The 20,468-nt window shown below is 46.9% G+C and overlaps 1 protein-coding gene across 1 annotated transcript in view; it reads left to right on the top strand.

Moving 5' to 3' along the window:
• The window catches only part of rbm20 (RNA binding motif protein 20), a 256,536-nt gene that overhangs the window by 26,907 nt on the left and 209,161 nt on the right, over positions 1-20,468 (top strand). Inside the window, exons 6-7 of the mRNA XM_059948087.1 lie at positions 1,299-1,445; positions 2,227-2,358. Of these exons, the coding sequence (XP_059804070.1) occupies positions 1,299-1,445; positions 2,227-2,358 (279 nt within the window). The remainder of the gene's footprint in view (positions 1-1,298; positions 1,446-2,226; positions 2,359-20,468) is intronic.

The following is a 20,468-nucleotide window of genomic DNA, read 5'->3' as shown; positions in this document are numbered from 1 at the left end:
TTCATCCTTCCTCTTGAGAATATCCTACAGCCGCTCCAATACCACCTGGACCCTAGCACCTGGTACTCTACCTTCACTGCTGGTGTGATGTGATATCATCTTCTGCCACTTTTGAGGTCTTGGTTGGATCGCTCTTTGTCTGGAATCTCCCACTTGAACTCACCTTCTTGGCTGACCCTACCAGGGGCTTAGCTCCAGATGACATCACTATGGGATGTGCAATATTCAGTGACCGAGAAAAATAGTGCTAGGCTAGATGTTCGTTGGACTGACTGGTTAGCGCTCCATTTGATTCCTGCTATCTTCTTGGTCATGGCCATTCTAGATTTTAGTTTCTTTGCAACGTTTTGAAGATGGATCTTGTATGAGAGAGTTTGATACAGTGTGACTCCTAAATCCTTTGGGTGTGGTCATTTAGATTTTAATAATAAATTTAAGTCTGGTTAATCAGTTGTCCAGATGAAATATGGAGGTTACTGTTTTGTTGACATTCATTTTTAGGTATCATTTTGAGAAGTAATTGGATAGGGAGTTAATATACAAACGTATTAGATAAGGTTTTTTTTCAATGGATTTAATATTGTTCGATTGGAAGGCTATGGCCATGTCAATAGTGTATCCAAATTTAGTGGATTTGGTTTTAGGGAAGTCACTGAGGTACAGATTGAACAAGGTTAGAGCCAGAACTGACCCTTGGGGGATGCCATTGTGGAATTTCATAATGTGACTGGTGACTCTTCCTACACAGGTAAAGAAAGAACGGGTTATTCTGTGGAGGAGACATAGGATCTTTTCACATGGGATGGTTTGGGCTAGTTTTAACATTAAGCCTTGGTTCCAAATGGTGTCATATGCAGTGGATAAATTGATGAAAATTGCTCAGGATTTCTTTTTGAGTTCAGTGCCTGATTTGATGTACGATGTGAGTGCAAGAACTTGTTCATTGGTATTGTGCTGTTTGCAGCCAGCTTGTTTGATCAATCAGATGTAACATTCTGGATAAAATATGGTTACCTTCTCTTTACTGATGGCTTGCTTAGAGTCCTGCTAATGTATTGAAACAAGGATGGAAATCACGTAAATCAAATGACAGAAGGGATAGTGGTGCAAGTCAGAACAGCATTGGCTATGGAACTGCGACTGCAGCCAGGTTAGATGTAGAAAAACACCAAAAACAAGTGGATAACTAAGTGTGTAAATTCCATGAAGAAGCAAACATGTGAAATCTGTTACACATTTTGACTGTGGGTGAGTTTTCTAACAAAAGAAATGTCAACTTCCCATTGCTTTGTTTGCAGCTTTTTCCGCAGAGGAAGCCTGGACCCAGCCGAGTTGTTCACATCTGCAATCTTCCTGACGGGAGCTGCACGGAGAGTGATGTCATTAATCTTGGACTTCCATTTGGGAAAGTTACAAATTATATCCTCATGAGAGCCACAAACCAGGTATCAATCTCAAATCAATCTTTACAAGCTCTAATAATAACACCTACTAAGTGAATTATACCAAAATCATATCTTCAAGGGTTTCTTCTAAAGTAACCTCAGGGCCACCTTTTAATTAAGTTTCTTTAGAAATGAGGAATAATTCATATAGCTATGTCAGTAGCCATGATTGTACAGTACTCAGAGACCTCTGTAGCTAAGCCTCTCTTCTATTTCTTTCACCTTTATGTCCTTTTCTAGCTTTTTTGCTAACAATGATGTCCAATACTAACAACTCTATATGTAAGAATACGTAAGAGCATAGTAGTAGTGCGATCACTCGAACTGTAAATTCGAGTAAAACTGTAAAACTGTAAAACTGTTCGAACTCGAACTTCCAAGGTGTTAGTGGAGAACGTGTGTGAATGACTTTGTTTAACGTGGGGAAGCTGATGCATAAGTAGCCACCAGAGACTCCTTGACAGATCAGAGTCAGGATCCAGGATTCAGTACCATGGAATGCAAGGTGACTGGAGACCCTTCCTCTGCTTTCACTTCACTGCTGGTGTGATGCGACTATATCTTCTGTCAGCTCCACCGTTGAGGTCTTGGTTGGATCGCTGTTTGTCTGGAACCTCCCTCTTCATGGCTGGCCCTGCAAGGAGCTAAGCTCCAGATGACATCACTCTGAGGATTTCCGGAACGCACAAGCTTTCCTAACACGTCAAAATGATGCTCCTCGGACCGACATAAGAACATAAGGGCACACCATTTATAGACTAATTTACCTTTTTATTTACAGGCCTTTCTGGAAATGGCATATCCTGAAGCAGCCCAGGCCATGGTACAGTTCTACCAGCAGAAACCCCCTGCCATTGGTGAACAGCAGCTACTTGTTCGCATGTCCAAACAATATAAAGAGCTCAAGTTGAAGGTAAGGTTACAGTGAAATGTGACTTGAACATAGGATCGAAATGTGCAATGTAATCAACATAATGCAGAATGAAGCACAAGGTCACACAAAACACAGATACCAATTTTTCATTGTCCACACCAACCATCACCCATCTGATTAAACTTCGGAGACACAAAGAGATTGCAGATGTTGAAATGTGGACCAACACACAGTCTGCAGGAGGAACTCTTCTGGTGGGAAGAAAGAAATTGTTGATATGTTTGTCTGAAAACACTGAAGCAAAATAGCCAGTGGAGATGGAGAGCAGCAAGAAAGGACTCTGAGGTAATTGGTGGACCGGGGAGGGGTGTAAGATGACAGAAGGTAGTGCCAGGTAGGGGATGTAAACAAGGGTGGAGATAGAAGACTGTGGTGGGTAAGTGATAGATGGAGGCTGACAAAGAGAGAGGACAATGAAAAAAGGCAACATATGGAGCAAGGCAGGAAGAGGGGAGCGTGGAGGGAGATCAGCAGGAAGAGGAGAGTGTGGAAGAAGATCAGCAGGAAGAGGGGAGTGTGGAGGGAGATCAGCAGGCAGACGGGAGCATGGAGGGAGATCAGCAGGAAGAGGGGAGTGTGGAGGGAGAGCGGCAGGAAGAGGGGAGAGTGGAGGGAGATCGGCAGGAAGAGGGGAGTGTGGAGGGAGATCGGCAGGAAGAGGGGAGTATGGAGGGAGATCAGCAGGAACACCAAGTGCTATAAGAAGTTGATTCAGAAAAGCAAAGGAAGTGAGAATATGAAGCATGGGAGGAGAAGGGAATAATAGTTGGAAGGGGGGGGGGTTGATCTGTGTGTGAAGTGGACTGATGGAGCCAGAGGGGGAAAAGCAGAAATATGGATAAAGGAGGGCTGGGGGAGGGTGGGAAGGGGACAAAAATAGGAGAAAGAAGGAAAGAAGAAAAGGAGAGTGGAAAAGGAGGAAATTATAGAAAATAAATGAGATAAAGGAGACTAATTCCACATTTCTTCCTTTCTATTCTCCCCAAATTCCCAGCAGTTCCTTCCCCATACTCTCACCTTTTTTTGCCGTTCAGTCATTTAGTGGAGTCTGACTCTTTGTGACTTCATGGACCGTGGGGTCCATAGGGTTTTCATGGCAAGTAGACTGCTAGGCCTTTCTTTGAACTCAGGAACATCTGCCTTGAAGTCCAATGCTGAAGCCACCACACTACCAGCCGGTCCACCATTCACCTACTTTAGGGACAACTATATTGGCACAGGGCCCTTCATCCAGTCAGCACTTGAGGTGAGGATTGAGGCTGAGGCTTGAGATCTGAGAAGCAGCGGGATCCTGACCCTAACCCTAACACAGGCCACTCCCATAGGGTGATTTATGTTGCCTCAGATCAATTCAAGTTTGAATCCCCTTCCTTTCAGTGAGGACAGGAATGCTCTTTCACTTGTGTAGCACTTCGTAACATTCACAAGAGTAACTAGCAGTTTACCATTCCCTGGTAATGAGCAGTTTACCATTCCCCAGTAACTAGCAGGTTACCATTCCCTGGTAATGAGCAGTTTACCATTCCCCAGTAACTAGCAGGTTACCATTCCCCAATAACGAGCAGTTTACCATTCCCCAGTAATGTGTAGTTTTCAATTTCCTGGTAACTAGCAGTTTACCATTCCCCAGTAACGAGCTGTTTACTATTCCCCGCTAATGAGCAGTTTACCATTCTCCGGTAACTAGCAGTTTACCATTCCTCAGTAATTAACAGTTTACCATCCCCGGCTAATCACGTTTTACATTAATGCTAATCTAGGTTGTTGAGAAATTTGATGAACTGAATGTTGATTCTGCAGCCCACTTGCTAACTTGGGCTTCTCAAATCAGAAACCAAGGCTAATATTTTCCACTGTTACTCACCCAGTTAAAGCACCACCCTTCCTATTCACAGACTGCCAGTGCATTCACCAACATAAATAAAGGCATCCTGTTGACTTTTCCCTAGTTGTCCTGGTAGCCAATGTAATTGCTTTGTTAATATAAACACAACGACTGTGAGAGTAAAATGAAGGGTTGAATAATTCAATATTAGCTGTTTAATCATAGTATTTCTTCCTAAATTATTTTTGAGTTTATGCATTGTTGTTTTGGTGGATCTCTGGATATTGCGAAGTTGCAACAGAATATCTTAGGATTCAGCACACCTAGTCTAAACCATCAATTAGTCATACCTAAATAGATATTCACTCCATGATATGGCTTGGTTATCTACTACCTAAACTCCCTTGCAAAATAAAACCTGTCAGTCTCGGTTTTGAAATGTTGCTTTGACCCTGTCTGATCTGAAAAGTTTGATTCAGGAACGCCGGTGGAACTGTGGCCTTTGTCAGGTTGTACAGAATTACTGTTTATTATTGCATGGAGTTGAAAGTTAAGCTGTGAACTATGGCTGATGGGGAGACTGCTTGATCTCCATTCCATGAAAACTGCAGAAGACAGATACTGTACTGAATGAAAGATTCAAAAGTTCAAAGTGTACTTATTATCGAGGCGTCCTCCCACAGGCAGCCCCAAAACACCATGGAACCCGTTCAGATGCCCAATGCCCAAGAAAAAGATAAACTGCACAAATGGCAAAAAGCCAGTGAATATTATATAGAGTATCAAACGTCAAACCAGGAGTCCAGGAGAATTCAGTTTAGTTCAGTTCAGCTCCGCATCACTAGCCAACTGCAGGCCACAGAGCCGATCTTTGATCAGGTGCCTCAGACCATGCTATCTGAGCCTCAGTCCCCCAAGACAAATCCGCAGCCACGAGCCTCGCCACTCACTCCAGGCAAAGTGAGACCCAAGACTCCTGCACTTTCCTCCGACAGAGGGAGAGGAAGACCAGTGAAACACAAGCAAACACCTGCCCGCAGTTTACTTCTGTCTTTATTGACTGAAAACTTGCTCAATCAAAGAGAAGCAATGAAGTCGATCATGGGCTCACACCCCTTTTCCAGGCTCCCAGGCCTTGTCCTCTCAACCTCACTGAACTCCTTTGGAGACAACCAAGGCCCAAATACACACCATCAAAATGTAAATCACAGGCTCCAATCAAGTGCAGCTTCGTAGTAGAATCATACTTGAAAGAAGAAGAAGTAAAAGAAGTAGCTTTGTTAACTGGCTGTAGGACATTGCCGTTGGTTGCATTGTTCACAGGCACCATCTTGATCTTGATTAAGTCATAAATATTGCCAAAGAACACACACAAAATGCTAGGGGAGCACAGAAAGTTAGGCAGCATCTACGTGAATGGAAATAAACTGTCAACTGTTTCTCCTCCCTGACCTGCTGAGCTCCTCCTGTATTTTTGCCTTCTACAAAGCTGTCCTTTTATATCGTTTTATGGTGGCACAGCAGCATAGTGGATAGCACAATGGCTTTATGGTACGAGCATTCACCGATCTTGGCTCAGTTCCCGCCGCTGGCTGCAAGAAGATTGTACGTTCTCCCTGTGACTGCGTGGGTTTCCTCCAGTGCTCCACTTCACTCCCACATTCCAAAGATGTACGGCTAGGGTTAGGGTTAGTAAGTTGTGAGTATATTATGTTGGTGCTGGAATTGTGGCTACCCTTGGTGGCAGCCCCCCAACACAATCTTGTTGACATTACTTGAAGCAAACGGTGTATTTCACTATATGCTTTGACATTTCAATTGACATATGACAAATAAAACTAATCTTTGTCTTCATCTTTATTTATCCCGTAATGAGGCCAAATTAAAACCTCATATGTATTGCCATTGCATCAGTTATTCTGCTCTTCATATCGTGGTAGCTGTTTTCAGATGCTTCAGTACATTAAAACCAGGCTCGAATGTTGCCCTCCAACATATAGAGCTAGCTTTATCAGTGTGACATGGAACTGCAGCCACTGGAGTGTGTCCCAGTTGATGCTCATTGACTTCAATTTTACCAGAACTCATAGAATCTTTTGAAAGCAACACATACTAAGTGCTGGAGAACTCAGCAGGCCAGGCAGCATCTATGGAAAAAAGTACTGTTGATGTTTCGGGTGAGACCCTTTGGCAGGACTTCATAAGTTACCTCAGTGTCAACACTACCTGTCTCAATCTGACTCTCACCCATGGAATTCAGTTCTTTGGAACGGGGCTATGATGGGATCTGGAGCAGAGTGGCTCCATGGAGGAGCTGACAGGTCCTCTGTCTGGTTCTGTTATTGCTTACATTTTGATTGTTAGAATGCCTCTTGGTCTGTTGATTTGTGCACAGTTTCTATTTTGATTGTTATTTTTTCCAGCATTTAAATGACATCACAAAGCAGTGCCTCTACTTCCTTAAGAGTTTGCAAAGATTCAGCATATCACCTAAAACTTTGTCAAACATCCATAGATGCATAGTTGGAGACTATCCAGAGTGGATTTATTATGGCTTGGTACGAAACACCAATGTCCAAGAAAGATAAGCCTACAAAACATCAGCCCAGCCCATCTCAGGCAAATCCCACCCCAGTATTGAACACATTAGCAGGCAGCAATGCTACAAGAAAGCGATATCTATCAGCAAGGATCCCCAACATCCAGGACATGCTATCTTCTCACTTATACCATCAGGAAGGAGGCAACAGGAGCCTTAGGTCCCACACCACCAGGATCAGGAACAGTTATTACCTGTCAACCATCAGGTCCCATATCAACAGGCTCAGGAACAGTTATTACCCGTCAACCATCAAGTCCCACACCACCAGGTTCAGGAACAGTTATTACCCTTCAACCATCAGGTCCCACATCACCAGGTTCAGGAACAGTTATTACACTACAACCATCAAGTCCCACACCACCAGGTTCAGGAACACTTATTACACTACAACAATCAGGTCCCACACCAGCAGGTTCAGGAACAATTATCACCCCTCAACCATCCGGTCCCACACCACCAAGTTCAGGAACATTTTTACCCTACAACCATCAAGTCCCAGACCACCAGGTTCAGGAACAGTTATCACACTTCAACCATCAGGTCCCACACCACCAGGTTCAGGAACAATTATCACCCTTCAACCATCAGATCCCACACCACCAGATTGGGGAACAGCTATTACACTTCAACCATCAGGTCCCATACCACCAGGTTCAAGAAACGTTATCTCCCCTCAGCCATCAGGTCCCACACCACCAGGTTCAGGAACAGTTATTACCCCTCAATCATCAGGGCCCACACCACCAGGTTCAGGAACCGTTATTACCCCTCAACCATCATTTCCCATACGACCAGGTTCAGGAACAGTTATTACCCTTCAACCATCAGGTCCTACACCACCAGGTTCAGGAACAGTTATTACCTTTCAACCATCAGGTCCCATACCACCTGGTTCAAGAACATTTATTACACCTCAACCATCAGGTCCCACAACACCAGGTTCAGGAACAGTTATTACCCTTCAACCATCAGGTCCCATACCACCAGGTTCAAGAAACGTTATCTCCCCTCAGCCATCAGGTCCCACACCACCAGGTTCAGGAACAGTTATTACCCCTCAATCATCAGGGCCCACACCACCAGGTTCAGGAACAGTTATTACCCCTCAACCATCAGGTCCCATACGACCAGGTTCAGGAACAGTTATTACCCTTCAACCATCAGGTCCTACACCACCAGGTTCAGGAACAGTTATTACCCCTCAACAACCAGGTCCCACACCACCAGGTTCAGAAACAGTTATTACCCCTCAACTATCAGGTCCCACACCACCAGTTTCAGGAACAATTGTTACCCTAGAACCAACAGGTCCCACACCACCAGGTTCAGGAACAGTTATTACACTACAACAATCAGGTCCCACACCACCAGGTTCAGGAACAATTATCACCCCTCAACCATCAGGACCCACACCACCAGATTGGGGAACAGTTATTACCCTTCAACCATCAGGTCCCACACGACCAGGTTCAGGAAAAGTTATCTCCCCTCAGCCATCAGGTCCCACACCACCAGGTTCAGGAACAGTTATTACCCCTCAATCATCAGGGCCCACACCACCAAGTTCAGGAACCGTTATTACCCCTCAACCATCAGGTCCCATACAACCAGGTTCAGGAACAGTTATTACCCTTCAACCATCAGGTCCTACACCACCAGGTTCAGGAACAGTTATTACCCCTCAACAATCAGGTCCCACACCACCAGGTTCAGGAACCGTTATTACCCCTCAATCATCAGGTCCCATACGACCAGGTTCAGGAACAGTTATTACCCTTCAACCATCAGGTCCTACACCACCAGGTTCAGGAACAGTTATTACCCCTCAACCATCAGGTCCTACAACACCAGGTTCAGGAACAGTCATTACCCTTCAACCATCAGGTCCCATACCACCTGGTTCAAGAACAGTTATTACACCTCAACCATCAGGTCCCACAACACCAGGTTCAGGAACAGTTATTACCCTTCAACCATCAGGTCCCACACCATCAGGTTCAGGAACCGTTATTACACCTCAACCATCAGGTCCCACACCACCAGGTTCAGGAACAGTTATTACCCTTCAACCATCAGGTCCCACACGACCAGGTTCAGGAAAAGTTATCTCTCCTCAGCCATCAGGTCCCACACCACCAGGTTCAGGAACAGTTATTACCCCTCAATCATCAGGGCCCACACCACCAGGTTCAGGAACCGTTATTACCCCTCAACCATCAGGTCCCACACGACAAGGTTCAGGAAAAGTTATCCCCCCTCAGCCATCAGGTCCCACACCACCAGGTTCAGAAACAGTTATTACCCCTCAACTATCAGGTCCCACACCATCAGGGTCAGGAACAGTTATTACCCTTCAACCATCAGGTCCCATACCACCAGGTTCAGGAACCGTTATTACCCCTCAGCCATTAGGTCCCATACCACCAGGTTTAGGAACAGTTATTACCCTTCAACCATCAGATCCCATACCACCAGGTTCAGTAACCGTTATTACCCCTCAGCCATCAGGTCACATACCACAAAGTTTAGGAACAGTTATTACCCTACAACCATCAGGACCTACACCACCAGGTTCAGGAACAATTGTCACCCCTCAACCATCTGGTCCACCACCACCAGGTTCGGGAACAGTCATTACCCTTCAACCATCAGGTCCCATACCATCAGGTACAAGAACAGTTATTACACCTCAACCATCACGTCCCACACCACCAGGTTCAGGAACAGTTATTACCCTTCAACCATCAGGTCCCACACCACCAGGTTCAGGAACAATTATCACCCCTCAACCATCAGGTCCCACACCACCAGCTTCAGAGACAGTTATTACGCCTCAACCATCCGGTCACACACCACCAGCTTCAGGAACAGTTATTACGCCTCAGTCATCAGGTCCCACATCACCAGGTTCAGAAACAGTTATCACCCCTCAACCATCAGATCCAACACCACCAGTTTCAGGAACAGTTATCACCCTTCAAACATCAAGTCCCACACTGCCAGGATCAGAAACAGTTATTACCCCTCAACCATCAGGTCCCACACCACCAGGTTCAGGAACAGTTATTACCCTTCAACCATCAGGTCCTACACCACCAGGTTCAGGAACAGTTATTACCCTTCAACCATCAGGTCCCATACCACCTGGTTCAAGAACAGTTATTACACCTCAACCATCAGGTCCCACAACACCAGGTTCAGGAACAGTTATTACCCTTCAACCATCAGGTCCCATACCACCAGGTTCAAGAAACGTTATCTCCCCTCAGCCATCAGGTCCCACACCACCAGGTTCAGGAACAGTTATTACCCCTCAATCATCAGGGCCCACACCACCAGGTTCAGGAACAGTTAATACCCCTCAACCATCAGGTCCCATACGACCAGGTTCAGGAACAGCTATTACCCTTCAACCATCAGGTCCTACACCACCAAGTTCAGGAACAGTTATTACCCCTCAACAACCAGGTCCCACACCACCAGGTTCAGAAACAGTTATTACCCCTCAACTATCAGGTCCCACACCACCAGGTTCAGGAACAATTGTTACCCTAGAACCAACAGGTCCCACACCACCAGGTTCAGGAACAGTTATTACACTACAACAATCAGTTCCCACACCACCAGGTTCAGGAACAATTATCACCCCTCAACCATCAGGACCCACACCACCAGATTGGGGAACAGATATTACCCTTCAACCATCAGGTCCCACACGACCAGGTTCAGGAAAAGTTATCTCCCCTCAGCCATCAGGTCCCACACCACCAGGTTCAGGAACAGTTATTACCCCTCAATCATCAGGGCCCACACCACCAAGTTCAGGAACCGTTATTACCCCTCAACCATCAGGTCCCATACAACCAGGTTCAGGAACAGTTATTACCCTTCAACCATCAGGTCCTACACCACCAGGTTCAGGAACAGTTATTACCCCTCAACAATCAGGTCCCACACCACCAGGTTCAGGAACAGTTATTACCCCTCAATCATCAGGGCCCACACCACCAGGTTCAGGAACCGTTATTACCCCTCAACCATCAGGTCCCATACGACCAGGTTCAGGAACAGTTATTACCCTTCAACCATCATTTCCTACACCACCAGGTTCAGGAACAGTTATTACCCCTCAACCATCAGGTCCTACAACACCAGGTTCAGGAACAGTCATTACCCTTCAACCATCAGGTCCCATACCACCTGGTTCAAGAACAGTTATTACACCTCAACCATCAGGTCCCACAACACCAGGTTCAGGAACAGTTATTACCCTTCAACCATCAGGTCCCACACCATCAGGTTCAGGAACCGTTATTACACCTCAACCATCAGGTCCCACACCACCAGGTTCAGGAACAGTTATTACCCTTCAACCATCAGGTCCCACACGACCAGGTTCAGGAAAAGTTATCTCCCCTCAGCCATCAGGTCCCACACCACCAGGTTCAGGAACAGTTATTACCCCTCAATCATCAGGGCCCACACCACCAGGTTCAGGAAACGTTATTACCCCTCAACCATCAGGTCCCACACGACAAGGTTCAGGAAAAGTTATCTCCCCTCAGCCATCAGGTCCCACACCACCAGGTTCAGAAACAGTTATTACCCCTCAACTATGAGGTCCCACACCATCAGGGTCAGGAACAGTTATTACCCTTCAACCATCAGGTCCCATACCACCAGGTTCAGGAACCGTTATTACCCCTCAGCCATTAGGTCCCATACCACCTGGTTTAGGAACAGTTATTACCCTTCAACCATCAGATCCCATACCACCAGGTTCAGTAACCGTTATTACCCCTCAGCCATCAGGTCACATACCACAAGGTTTAGGACCAGTTATTACCCTACAACCATCAGGACCTACACAACCAGGTTCAGGAACAATTGTCACCCCTCAACCATCTGGTCCACCACCACCAGGTTCGGGAACAGTCATTACCCTTCAACCATCAGGTCCCATACCATCAGGTTCAAGAACAGTTATTACACCTCAACCATCACGTCCCACACCACCAGGTTCAGGAACAGTTATTACCCTTCAACCATCAGGTCCCACACCACCAGGTTCAGGAACAATTATCACCCCTCAACCATCAGGTCCCACACCACCAGCTTCAGAGACAGTTATTACGCCTCAACCATCCGGTCCCACACCAACAGCTTCAGGAACAGTTATTACGCCTCAGCCATCAGGTCCCACATCACCAGGTTCAGAAACAGTTATCACCCCTCAACCATCAGATCCAACACCACCAGTTTCAGGAACAGTTATCACCCTTCAAACATCAAGTCCCACACTGCCAGGATCAGAAACAGTTATCACCCGTAAACCATCAGGTCCCATACCTCCAGGTTCAGAAACAGTTATTACCCCTCAACCATCAGGTCCCACAACAGCAGGTTCAGAAACAGTTATCACCCCTCAAACATCAGGTCCCACACCACCAGGATCAGGAACAATTATTACTCTACAACCATCAGGTCCCAGACCACCAGGTTCAGGAACAATTATTACCCTACAACCATCAGGTCCCACACCATCAGGTTCAGAAACAATGATTACCCTACATCCATCAGGTCCCACACCACCAGGTTCAAGAACAATTATTACAGTACAACCATCAGGTCGCACATCACCAGGTTCAGGAACAATTATCACCCCTCAACCATCAGGCCCCCACACCACCAGGTTCAGGAACAATTATTACCCCTGAACCATCAGGTCCCACACCATCTGGTTCAGAAACATTTATTACCCGTCAACCATCAGGTCCCACACCACCAGGTTCAGAAACAGTTATTACCCGTCAACCATCAGGTCCCACACCACTACGTTCAGGAACAGTTATCATCCTTCAACGATCAGGTCCCACACTGCAATGTACAGAAACAGTTATCACCCCTCAACCATCAGATCCAACACCACCAGTTTCAGGAACAGTTATCACCCTTCAAACATCAGGTCCCACACTGCCAGGATCAGAAACAGTTATCACCCCTAAACCATCAGGTCCCATACCACCAGGTTCAGAAACAGTTATTACTCCTCAACCATCAGGTCCCACAACACCATGTTCAGAAACAGTTATCACCCCTCAAACATCAGGTCCCACACCACCAGGATCACGAACAATTATTACTCTACAACCATCAGGTCCCACACCACCAGGTTCAAGAACAATTATTACACTACAACCATCAGGTCGCACATCACCAGGTTCAGGAACAATTATCACCCCTGAACCATCAGGTCCCACACCACCAGGTTCAGGAACAGTTATTACCCTACAACCATCAGGACCTACAGCACCAGGTTCAGGAACAATGGTCACCCCTCAACCATCTGGTCCACCACCACCAGGTTCGGGAACAGTCATTACCCTTGAACCATCAGGTCCCATACCATCAGGTTCAAGAACAGTTATTACACCTCAACCAGCGGGTCCCACACCACCAGGTTCAGGAACAGTTATTACCCTTCAACCATCAGGTCCCATACGACCAGGTTCAGGAACAGTTATTACCCCTCAACAATCAGGTCCCACACCACCAGGTTCAGAAACAGTTATTACCCCTCAACTATCAGGTCCCACACCACCAGGTTCAGGAACAATTATTACTCTACAACCATCATGTCCCAGACCACCAGGTTCAGGAACAATTATTACCCTACAACCATCAGGTCCCACACCACCAGGTTCAGGAACAGTTATTACCCCTCAACCATCAGGTCCCACAACAGCAGGTTCAGAAACAGTTATCACCCCTCAAACATCAGGTCCCACACCACCAGGATCAGGAACAATTATTACTCTACAACCATCAGGTCCCAGACCACCAGGTTCAGGAACAATTATTACCCTACAACCATCAGGTCCCACACCATCAGGTTCAGAAACAATGATTACCCTACATCCATCAGGTCCCACACCACCAGGTTCAAGAACAATTATTACAGTACAACCATCAGGTCGCACATCACCAGGTTCAGGAACAATTATCACCCCTCAACCATCAGGCCCCCACACCACCAGGTTCAGGAACAATTATTACCCCTGAACCATCAGGTCCCACACCATCTGGTTCAGAAACATTTATTACCCGTCAACCATCAGGTCCCACACCACCAGGTTCAGAAACAGTTATTACCCGTCAACCATCAGGTCCCACACCACTACGTTCAGGAACAGTTATCATCCTTCAACGATCAGGTCCCACACTGCAATGTACAGAAACAGTTATCACCCCTCAACCATCAGATCCAACACCACCAGTTTCAGGAACAGTTATCACCCTTCAAACATCAGGTCCCACACTGCCAGGATCAGAAACAGTTATCACCCCTAAACCATCAGGTCCCATACCACCAGGTTCAGAAACAGTTATTACTCCTCAACCATCAGGTCCCACAACACCATGTTCAGAAACAGTTATCACCCCTCAAACATCAGGTCCCACACCACCAGGATCACGAACAATTATTACTCTACAACCATCAGGTCCCACACCACCAGGTTCAAGAACAATTATTACACTACAACCATCAGGTCGCACATCACCAGGTTCAGGAACAATTATCACCCCTGAACCATCAGGTCCCACACCACCAGGTTCAGGAACAGTTATTACCCTACAACCATCAGGACCTACAGCACCAGGTTCAGGAACAATGGTCACCCCTCAACCATCTGGTCCACCACCACCAGGTTCGGGAACAGTCATTACCCTTGAACCATCAGGTCCCATACCATCAGGTTCAAGAACAGTTATTACACCTCAACCAGCGGGTCCCACACCACCAGGTTCAGGAACAGTTATTACCCTTCAACCATCAGGTCCCATACGACCAGGTTCAGGAACAGTTATTACCCCTCAACAATCAGGTCCCACACCACCAGGTTCAGAAACAGTTATTACCCCTCAACTATCAGGTCCCACACCACCAGGTTCAGGAACAATTATTACTCTACAACCATCATGTCCCAGACCACCAGGTTCAGGAACAATTATTACCCTACAACCATCAGGTCCCACACCACCAGGTTCAGGAACAGTTATTACACTACAACAATCAGGTCCCACACCACCAGGTTCAGGAACAGTTATCACACCTCAACCATCAGGACCCACACCACCAGATTGGGGAACAGTTATTACCCTTCAACCATCAGGTCCCACACGACCAGGTTCAGGAAAAGGTATCTCCCCTCAGCCATCAGGTCCCACACGACCAGGTTCAGAAACAGTTATTACCCCTCAACTATCAGGTCCCACACCATCAGGGTCAGGAACAGTTATTACCGCTCAACCATCAGGTCCCATACCACCAGGTTCAGGAACCGTCATTACCCCTCAGCCATTAGGTCCCATACCACCAGGTTTAGGAACAGTTATTACCCTTCAACCATCAGATCCCATACCACCAGGTTCAGGAACCGTTATTACCCCTCAACCATCAGGTCACATACCACAAGGTTTAGGACCAGTTATTACCCTACAACCATCAGGACCTACACAATCAGGTTCAGGAACAATTGTCACCCCTCAACCATCTGGTCCACCACCACCAGGTTCGGGAACAGTCATTACCCTTCAACCATCAGGTCCCATACCATCAGGTTCAAGAACAGTTATTACACCTCAACCATCACGTCCCACACCACCAGGTTCAGGAACAGTTATTACCCTTCAACCATCAGGTCCCACACCACCAGGATCAGGAACAATTATTACTCTACAAACATCAGGTCCCAGACCACCAGGTTCAGGAACAATTATTACCCTACAACCATCAGGTCCCACACCATCAGGTTCAGAAACAATTATTACCCTACATCCATCAGGTCCCACACCACCAGGTTCAAGAACAATTATTACAGTACAACCATCAGGTCGCACATCACCAGGTTCAGGAACAATTATCACCCCTCAACCATCAGGCCCCCACACCACCAGGTTCAGGAACAATTATTACCCCTCAACCATCAGGTCCCACACCACCTGGTTCAGAAACAGTTATTACCCGTCAACCATCAGGTCCCACACCACCAGCTTCAGAAACAGTTATTACCCCTCAACCATCAGGTCCCACACCACCAGGTTCAGAGACAGTTATTACGCCTCAACCATCCGGTCCCACACCACCAGCTTCAGGAACTGTTATTTCCCCTCAGCCATCAGGTCCCACATCACCAGGTTCAGAAACAGTTATTACCCGTCAACCATCAGGTCGCACACCACTACGTTCAGGAAAAGTTATCACCCTTCAACGATCAGGTCCCAAACTGCCAGGTACAGAAACAGTTATCACCCCTCAACCATCAGATCCAACACCACCAGTTTCAGGAACAGTTATCACCCTTCAAACATCAGGTCCCACACTGCCAGGATCAGAAACAGTTATCACACCTAAACCATCAGGTCCCATACCACCAGGTTCAGAAACAGTTATTACTCCTCAACCATCAGGTTCCACACCACCAGGATCACGAACAATTATTACTCTACAACCATCAGGTCCCAGACCACCAGGTTCAGGAACAATTATTACCCTACAACCATCAGGTCCGACACCACCAGGTTCAGAAACAATTATCACCCTACAACCATCAGGTCCCACACCACCAGGTTCAAGAACAATTATTACACTACAACCATCAGGTCGCACATCACCAGGTTCAGGAACAATTATCACCCCTGAACCATCAGGTCCCACACCACCAGGTTCAGGAACAGTTCTTACCCCTCAACCATCAGATCCAACACCACCAGTTTCAGGAACATTTATCACCCCTCAACCATCAGGTCCCACATCACCAGGTTCAGAAACAGTTATCACCCCTCAACCATCAGATCCAACACCACCAGTTTCAGGAACAGTTATCACCCTTCAAACATCAGGTCCCATACCATCAGGTTCAAGAACAGTTATTACACCTCAACCATCTGGTCCACCACCACCAGGTTCGGGAACAGTCATTACCCTTCAACCATCAGGTCCCATACCATCAGGTTCAAGAACAGTTATTACACCTCAACCATCACGTCCCACACCACCAGGTTCAGGAACAGTTATTACCCTTCAACCATCAGGTCCCACACCACCAGGATCAGGAACAATTATTACTCTACAACCATCTGGACCCAGACCACCAGGTTCAGAAACAGTTATTACCCCTCAACTATCAGGTCCCACACCATCAGGGTCAGGAACAGTTATTACCCTACAACCATCAGGACCTACACAACCAGGTTCAGGAACAATTGTCACCCCTCAACCATCTGGTCCACCACCACCAGGTTCGGGAACAGTCATTACCCTTCAACCATCAGGTCCCATACCATCAGGTTCAAGAACAGTTATTACACCTCAACCATCACGTCACACACCACCAGGTTCAGGAACAGTTATTACCCTTCAACCATCAGGTCCCACACCACCAGGATCAAAACAATTATTACTCTACAAACATCAGGTCCCAGACCACCAGGTTCAGGAACAATTATTACCCTACAACCATCAGGTCCCACACCATCAGGTTCAGAAACAATTATTACCCTACATCCATCAGGTCCCACACCACCAGGTTCAAGAACAATTATTACAGTACAACCATCAGGTCGCACATCACCAGGTTCAGGAACAATTATCACCCCTCAACCATCAGGCCCCCACACCACCAGGTTCAGGAACAATTATTACCCCTCAACCATCAGGTCCCACACCACCTGGTTCAGAAACTGTTATTACCCGTCAACCATCAGGTCCCACACCACCAGCTTCAGAAACAGTTATTACCCCTCAACCATCAGGTCCCACACCACCAGGTTCAGAGACAGTTATTACGCCTCAACCATCCGGTCCCACACCACCAGCTTCAGGAACTGTTATTACCCCTCAGCCATCAGGTCCCACATCACCAGGTTCAGGAACAATTATTACCCCTGAACCATCAGGTCCCACACCATCTGGTTCAGAAACATTTATTACCCGTCAACCATCAGGTCCCACACCACCAGGTTCAGAAACAGTTATTACCCGTCAACCATCAGGTCCCACACCACTACGTTCAGGAACAGTTATCATCCTTCAACGATCAGGTCCCACACTGCAATGTACAGAAACAGTTATCACCCCTCAACCATCAGATCCAACACCACCAGTTTCAGGAACAGTTATCACCCTTCAAACATCAGGTCCCACACTGCCAGGATCAGAAACAGTTATCACCCCTAAACCATCAGGTCCCATACCACCAGGTTCAGAAACAGTTATTACTCCTCAACCATCAGGTCCCACAACACCATGTTCAGAAACAGTTATCACCCCTCAAACATCAGGTCCCACACCACCAGGATCACGAACAATTATTACTCTACAACCATCAGGTCCCACACCACCAGGTTCAAGAACAATTATTACACTACAACCATCAGGTCGCACATCACCAGGTTCAGGAACAATTATCACCCCTGAACCATCAGGTCCCACACCACCAGGTTCAGGAACAGTTATTACCCTACAACCATCAGGACCTACAGCACCAGGTTCAGGAACAATGGTCACCCCTCAACCATCTGGTCCACCACCACCAGGTTCGGGAACAGTCATTACCCTTGAACCATCAGGTCCCATACCATCAGGTTCAAGAACAGTTATTACACCTCAACCAGCGGGTCCCACACCACCAGGTTCAGGAACAGTTATTACCCTTCAACCATCAGGTCCCATACGACCAGGTTCAGGAACAGTTATTACCCCTCAACAATCAGGTCCCACACCACCAGGTTCAGAAACAGTTATTACCCCTCAACTATCAGGTCCCACACCACCAGGTTCAGGAACAATTATTACTCTACAACCATCATGTCCCAGACCACCAGGTTCAGGAACAATTATTACCCTACAACCATCAGGTCCCACACCACCAGGTTCAGGAACAGTTATTACACTACAACAATCAGGTCCCACACCACCAGGTTCAGGAACAGTTATCACACCTCAACCATCAGGACCCACACCACCAGATTGGGGAACAGTTATTACCCTTCAACCATCAGGTCCCACACGACCAGGTTCAGGAAAAGGTATCTCCCCTCAGCCATCAGGTCCCACACGACCAGGTTCAGAAACAGTTATTACCCCTCAACTATCAGGTCCCACACCATCAGGGTCAGGAACAGTTATTACCGCTCAACCATCAGGTCCCATACCACCAGGTTCAGGAACCGTCATTACCCCTCAGCCATTAGGTCCCATACCACCAGGTTTAGGAACAGTTATTACCCTTCAACCATCAGATCCCATACCACCAGGTTCAGGAACCGTTATTACCCCTCAACCATCAGGTCACATACCACAAGGTTTAGGACCAGTTATTACCCTACAACCATCAGGACCTACACAATCAGGTTCAGGAACAATTGTCACCCCTCAACCATCTGGTCCACCACCACCAGGTTCGGGAACAGTCATTACCCTTCAACCATCAGGTCCCATACCATCAGGTTCAAGAACAGTTATTACACCTCAACCATCACGTCCCACACCACCAGGTTCAGGAACAGTTATTACCCTTCAACCATCAGGTCCCACACCACCAGGATCAGGAACAATTATTACTCTACAAACATCAGGTCCCAGACCACCAGGTTCAGGAACAATTATTACCCTACAACCATCAGGTCCCACACCATCAGGTTCAGAAACAATTATTACCCTACATCCATCAGGTCCCACACCACCAGGTTCAAGAACAATTATTACAGTACAACCATCAGGTCGCACATCACCAGGTTCAGGAACAATTATCACCCCTCAACCATCAGGCCCCCACACCACCAGGTTCAGGAACAATTATTACCCCTCAACCATCAGGTCCCACACCACCTGGTTCAGAAACAGTTATTACCCGTCAACCATCAGGTCCCACACCACCAGCTTCAGAAACAGTTATTACCCCTCAACCATCAGGTCCCACACCACCAGGTTCAGAGACAGTTATTACGCCTCAACCATCCGGTCCCACACCACCAGCTTCAGGAACTGTTATTTCCCCTCAGCCATCAGGTCCCACATCACCAGGTTCAGAAACAGTTATTACCCGTCAACCATCAGGTCGCACACCACTACGTTCAGGAAAAGTTATCACCCTTCAACGATCAGGTCCCAAACTGCCAGGTACAGAAACAGTTATCACCCCTCAACCATCAGATCCAACACCACCAGTTTCAGGAACAGTTATCACCCTTCAAACATCAGGTCCCACACTGCCAGGATCAGAAACAGTTATCACACCTAAACCATCAGGTCCCATACCACCAGGTTCAGAAACAGTTATTACTCCTCAACCATCAGGTTCCACACCACCAGGATCACGAACAATTATTACTCTACAACCATCAGGTCCCAGACCACCAGGTTCAGGAACAATTATTACCCTACAACCATCAGGTCCGACACCACCAGGTTCAGAAACAATTATCACCCTACAACCATCAGGTCCCACACCACCAGGTTCAAGAACAATTATTACACTACAACCATCAGGTCGCACATCACCAGGTTCAGAAACAATTATCACCCCTGAACCATCAGGTCCCACACCACCAGGTTCAGGAACAGTTCTTACCCCTCAACCATCAGATCCAACACCACCA

The sequence above is a fragment of the Hypanus sabinus genome, chromosome 22 (assembly GCF_030144855.1).
Source record: "Hypanus sabinus isolate sHypSab1 chromosome 22, sHypSab1.hap1, whole genome shotgun sequence".
Taxonomy (NCBI): Eukaryota; Metazoa; Chordata; class Chondrichthyes; order Myliobatiformes; family Dasyatidae; genus Hypanus; species Hypanus sabinus.
Note: the sequence above shows the minus strand (reverse complement) of the source record. Positions and strands in the feature narration are given on the sequence as shown.